The sequence below is a fragment of the Triticum aestivum genome, chromosome 3B (assembly GCF_018294505.1).
Source record: "Triticum aestivum cultivar Chinese Spring chromosome 3B, IWGSC CS RefSeq v2.1, whole genome shotgun sequence".
NCBI lineage: Eukaryota > Viridiplantae > Streptophyta > Magnoliopsida > Poales > Poaceae > Triticum > Triticum aestivum.
This window is the reverse complement of record NC_057801.1, coordinates 534,142,400-534,148,336: the sequence shown is the minus strand read 5'-3', so window position 1 is coordinate 534,148,336 and position 5,937 is coordinate 534,142,400. Positions and strand designations below refer to the sequence as shown.

The window sequence follows — 5,937 nt, the reverse complement described above, 5'->3', positions numbered from 1 at the left end:
AAGTGACACCTAGCCAATCTAGGAGACACCACTCTCCAATAAGTAACAAATGGTGCATTGATGATGAACTCCTTGCTCTTGTGCTTCAAATGATAGTCTCCCCAACACTCAACTCTCTCTCATAGGATTTGAATCTGGTGGAAAGAAGATTTGAGTGGAAAGCAACTTGGGGAAGGCTAGAGATCAAGATTCATATGGTAGGAATGGAATATCTTGGCCTCAACACATGAGTAGGTAGTTCTCTCTCAGAAAATGTATGCTGGAAGTGTAGGTTCAGTCTGATGGCTCTCTCCACGAATGAAGAGGAGGTGGAGGGGTATATATAGCCTCCACACAAAATCTAACTGTTACACACAATTTACCAAACTCGGTGGGACCGATTCAACAGACTCGGGCGGACCAATTTAGTAAACCTAGTGACCGTTAGGATTTTCGGTGGGACTGACATGCAACTCGGTAGGACCGATTCGGTTAGGGTTAGGGCATAATGTAATCTCGGTAAGACCGATTACACAAACTCGGTGAGACCGATTTTGGTAATAAGCTTTCCAGAGAGTTGGTCAGGTAAACTCGGTGGGACCGATTTGCTCTTTTCGGTGAGACCGAAATGTTACAAAAGGGAAACGGAGAATTTACATTGCAATCTCGGTGGGACCGATCGCTCACTTCGGTTAGACCGAAACGTTACGAAGGGAAACAGAGAGATTACAATCCCATCTCGGTGATACCGAGATCCCTATCGGTAGAACCGATTTGCTTAGGGTTTGTGGCAGTGGCTATGACTTTTGGAATCGGTGGCGCCGGATAGGAAGAATCGGTGTGACCGATTTTGGCTTTGGGTTTAGGTCAATTGTGGATGTGAGAAAGTAGCTGAGGGTTTTGGAACATATCACTAAGCACATGAAGCAAGGGGCTCATTAAGCAACACCTCATCCCTCCTTGATAGTATTGGCTTTTCCTATAGACTCAATGTGATCTTGGATCACTAAAATATAAAATGAAGAGTCCTGAGCTTGAAGCTTGAGCCAATCCTTTGTCCTTAGCATCTTGAAGGAGTTCCCACATCCTTTAGTCCATGCCACTCCACTGTTGAACTTATCTGAAACATACTAGATAAAAGTGTTAGTCCAACAAGAGATATGTTGACATTAATTACCAAAACCACCTAGGGAGCACTTGTGCTTTCAGATCGTCAGTGATCGGGACCCCGTGTTCATGGGACACGTATGGCGCAACCTCTTCCGGCTGGCGGGCGTGAAGCTCCGCCTGAGCACCGCCTTCCATCCTCAGACGGACGGGCAGTCTGGGATCGTTAACAAGGTGATTGCCATGTATTTGCGTTGTGTTACAGGTGATCGACCTCGCGCATGGGTGGACTGACTTTCGTGGGTGGAGTACTGCTACAACACCTCTTATCACTCCGCCCTCCGTGCTACGTCCTTTGAGGTGGTGTATGGCCGGCCACCCTCGCCGATCCTTCCGGTTGATCCGGCCTTGGCACAGACCGAGGCAGCCGGTGCTCTTCTGAGGAGCCGTGATGAGATGCTCGCGGAAGTCGGGCAACGGCTCCTACAGGCCCAGCAGTTGGCCAAACATTACTATGATGGCCACCATCGCGAGGCGGAGTTCGCGATGGGTGATTGGGTCTGGATGCGTCTTCATCGCTCTACACAGTCCTTGGACCCACACGCGAGGAGGAAGCTTGGTCCTCGCTATGCCGGTCCCTTTGCTATCCTGGAACGCATTGGGAAGGTGGCTTACCGTCTTTAGCTTCCGGCAGGCGCGCGGATCCATGATGTCTTCCATGTGGGGCTGCTCAAGCCATTCCGCGGAGACCCACCCGCGGCACACCGGCACTTCCCCCGATCACGGACGGGCGTCTCCTTCCTGAGCCGGAGAAGGCGTTGAAGGCTCAGCTGTGACGCGGCTCCTGGTACGTGTTGATTCAGTGGACTGGACTGCCAGAGGAGGACGCTACTTGGGAACAACGCGAGGAGTTCCGCCAGCACTACCCCGACTTTCAGCTCGAGGACGAGCTGTTTGCGCAGGTGGGGAGAGATGTTATGATCGGCCAGGTCTATGGCCGCAGGAGGCCCACCGGGCAATCTTAGCCCGCAAGTTATCTTAGTTTTATTTCATATCGTGGTTATATATACGACTTGTAAGACTATTTTCAGAATTAAGCAATAAGACTATTTCTATTGCCCGGCTCCTACCCTAGCCGCCTCCTGTCTCCGCCGCCGCCCCACGCGCAAGGACGGCGTCACGCCGCCGGCCGCCGCGCTCGAGCCCTTGCCCCTCTCCCTCCTTCCCCTACAGCTTCCGGCCAAGACCGGGCAGAACCCTAGCTCCTAACAGTAACGCTCACATGTCCTATATTTTGGAATCATGTTTACGTTACTTAATGTCAGAATTTCATTGCCTGTATCAAACCAAGATAGTATTAATGATAAGATGTATTGTACTCCACTTCTTCCACTGAGATGATTTTGTCCATGTTGCAGGCTTGCTGGTTTTGCAAATTAGTCTTCAGTTGGACATTCCCATCCAGTTCTTGCGCACAAGATCAAACAGTCTGGCAGATGGACAACCATTTGGGAGCTGTGGAGACTGAAAAGAAGCCATGCGTAAGACAACATGGATAATCTAGAGTTTCTACACCGACTATGTATTTCATCACAAATAATCCATTAACATTAATCGGATCATAGCAGAAAAATTAAGTTTATTGCTTCATAAATTATGTACGTCAGATTCTCTCTGATGAAGATGAAGGTGTATGGTACTACTGCTGTAAAAACAGAGGTGTATATCTCAGTAGCGTTTTGACAGATGATATATATACAAAAATCTAATGCTTTGGAGAAAACAGTGATAAATGCAGATGGTAATAGTTTTCCTCTCGTCACACAGTTCACATTTCAGAGGTGACAACGAAAACAAATGCTACGACGCATAATAAACATGTACTCTCTCTAACTGAGAATACACCAAAACCTTGAACTAAGGTGCTAGGCACCACTTTATTGCAGGTATCCAAACAAACAAAAAAAGTACTAGTACAGTGCTAAATTTTCCTTGCACATGAAGTCAGTCGTCTGTGGGTAACAGCCACATCGGTGGACGTGGCGGTGGCAGCAGGCAACCATTTTTGTGTCTAAAAGGACGTTGCACTTCTTCAGTCCCTTTCTCCAGGTTGAAAATGTGCAGGTAATTCTCCTCGGCAGCGATGTTGTTCAGAAAGTAGATACAGTTGCTAGACAAACCATGTTCACTGGCCGAACATGATGCTCCAAAGTTGGAAGCTCCGATGCTGTCTCCACCCAAGAGGAACACCCTATCACCAATCCTGTCCACCTTGCACCCTTCCGGCCTCGAGAAGTCCATCTTATACACGTCGACCTTGTCGATTTTGTGCACGTTGTGTCCAAGAAAGACAACGACCACCATAAAGAGGTCACCACATGATTCAACCAAGTAAGTTGAAGTAAACGGCATGGTGTCGGGCAGTTCAACCATATCAACTTCAAACTCGGTGAGGCTGAGCTCAGGGCTGAACTCCACTACTCCAAGGGCGTGTCCCGTGAACGTGTAGTAGACCTTGCCCCCAACAGCAGCAATGCCTTTAAGTTTGGCCATATGTATCTCCCGGGGCTTGTCATCTGCGAGGAACATGGTGAGCTCATAGTTGTAAGAGTCCCATTGGCTTCCTCCGATTCGGCACACCAACAGATTAGGCTGGTCAAGATCGAGGACCAGAACAGTGCAAGACGATGTCGAGCTAGGCTTGTCGGAAAGCAGGCACTTGCACCTCCAGGGAAATTCTTGTTTTGGGGATGGAAGGCTGATCCTCTGGCCGTCCTGAGGACGCCACAGGAACGTGTGCAGGGAAGCAGGTTCCAGCGCGAGCACCCAGCCCTGTGGAGACTCGAAGCACCTGTAGTCCTTGAGTTCATGGATGGCTGCGGTGCTCACGGCCTGGTTGGAGATGCTGAACCGCGTCTGGCAGTCATCTGTACGGTTCCCAAGATCATGCACAAGCAATGGGAAGGGGCCTTCCATCTGCTGCAGCCTGCAGGCTAGGAATTTCCTCAAGTATTTCTAGCACTAGTATTCAGCAACAGCAAGCAAAAAAAGACTCAGCACCCGGATCTCTGGCTGCGCCTTGGCCCTTGGGTGTTCTTGGCCCCCTTTATTTATAGCGATTGATGTCGTCCTTCTTGGTGATCTCTGCTGTCTCCCACCTGGAATCGGGCTCCCAACTCCGCTGCTAGGTCGAATTCGTCTCCCTCCGGGAATCCGGCTATCAACTCCTGCACTTCAACGATGAGGAGATGCCGACCTAGGTCACGGGGGAAGCAAGAAAAATCGATTTTTTTTTTTTTGTGGTGCTTACCAGTTACCACCAACACGGATCTCTTCCCGATTCCTCTGCTCTTGTTCCCCCCGGATGCGGATTCGCCTCCTGTGCCCACGGCCGCCTTCTCCTTGGTCGTCCACGGCGATTTGAAGGTGGGCAGGTTTTCGGATAAGGTCCGGCTCGTCTTGTGCGTTCGGTTAGACCCAGCCTGTCGGTTCGCTCAGTTTCTTCATATTTTACCCATCGGTACGGTGTCCATGGTTTTCATTTTCAGTCAGATTTCGATTAAATTCACTGAATTTTATTATTTTCAAAAGTCACTAAAATATTTACCTTCCGGTTAAAATATTTCAGTAATTTCAGCACTACGAGTTGATTCAAGTGTTTTTCAAAAATAACTTCAAAAAACACAAATATTTAATGGGAAACACTTGCCATCAGCCAGCGGATCGCACGCGCGTGATCCGCCGCCTACTCCCTGTGACGCGTGTGTCTCTTTTCGCAATTTTTTCTGCAACATCATGTGTTGCAAAATTATCTTCCGTAACAATACCCTATGTTGTAAAAAAATAAAGATGAGAAAAGCTACAAATATTTTCTGCAACATCATCTGTGTTGTAAAATTTTCTTCCGCAATAACATCTATGCTGCAAAAATAGCAAAGAAAAAAAATCTACAATATCACCTATATTGCAACAGGTTACTGCAACATAAGCTTTGTAGCAAAGAATTCTACAACACTAATCTTGTTGCAGTGATTAGGACGATGCTAGATAGCTGTAGGTCGAACGATTGTTGAGCTTTTAAAAGATTCGGCGGCCGACGCGTAGCGTGGTCCATATTAATTAACGTCAAGCAAATATTACGGCCTTTTGTCCAAAAAGCAAACCAAAATCACTAAAATTCACTTAATTTTGATGATTTCGATTGGTACTGAAATTTTTCTGAAATTGAAAGTGAAAACATTACTGTGTCCCGCTCCCACTCTCCCTTCGGCACCGACATTTCCCCTTGCTAATTTGCTCCCTATATAAATTTTATTACGAGCTTCACATCATGAGGTTTTTCGTCGTTTATGTTTCACTCTTCAGGTTGCCAGAGTTATCAGCATTTACATCCAACTCGGCAAAGATGAGCAAAGAACCTAGCCACGAGGGATATGTTAAGTGGCGGTTCATGGGACATGATGTCATTTGGAACATGTTCATCGTGGAAGAAATTTTCCGCGACCTTGGTGGTTTCGAACCCTATAGATGCGCACTTGGATGGTCCTCGGTGCTTTGGTTGCTCAATGTGCAATTGGTTGTACTAGGGACTAGTGTTGGAGTCAAATACAGCAGATCTCGGGATGGGGGATCCCGAATAGGTAGCCTTGGTGTGATGGTAACAGGGGACACTGTAACGCCCGGATAATTATGCTACAGTGAAACTCTGCAAATGATGCCACGTCACCTCCGTTACTGTTGCTAATCACGTGTTAATTCAAAACATTTCAAATTCAAAAATGAATTAGTGACAACCACCCAAAGTTTTCAAAAATTGAAACAAAAATGTTCAGACAGTGCCAAATATGGCAT

General features: G+C 47.4%; 1 protein-coding gene across 2 annotated transcripts; it reads right to left on the bottom strand.

Annotated features, from left to right (window-relative positions):
* Positions 1–2,879: 2,879 nt before the first annotated feature.
* Positions 2,880–4,574, bottom strand: LOC123070744 (uncharacterized). 2 transcript variants are annotated; one of them, XM_044494061.1, is made up of 2 exons: positions 4,397–4,574; positions 2,880–4,318 (listed from the first exon to the last, which is right to left on the bottom strand). In XM_044494061.1, exon 2 carries the CDS (start codon positions 4,060–4,062, stop codon positions 3,091–3,093), a length of 972 nt encoding a protein of 323 aa, XP_044349996.1. In that variant the 5' UTR covers positions 4,063–4,318; positions 4,397–4,574; the 3' UTR covers positions 2,880–3,090. The 2 variants fall into 2 exon arrangements, with proteins under 2 accessions (XP_044349996.1, XP_044349995.1); XM_044494060.1 differs by having other exon boundaries at positions 2,880–4,313; positions 4,397–4,563.
* Between the last annotated feature and the right edge of the window lie 1,363 nt (positions 4,575–5,937).

Coding starts and splice junctions, on each gene's coding strand:
- LOC123070744 (XM_044494061.1), bottom strand. CDS start 4,062: ATGGAAGGCCCCTTCCCATTGCTTGTGCATGATCTTGGGAACCGTACA.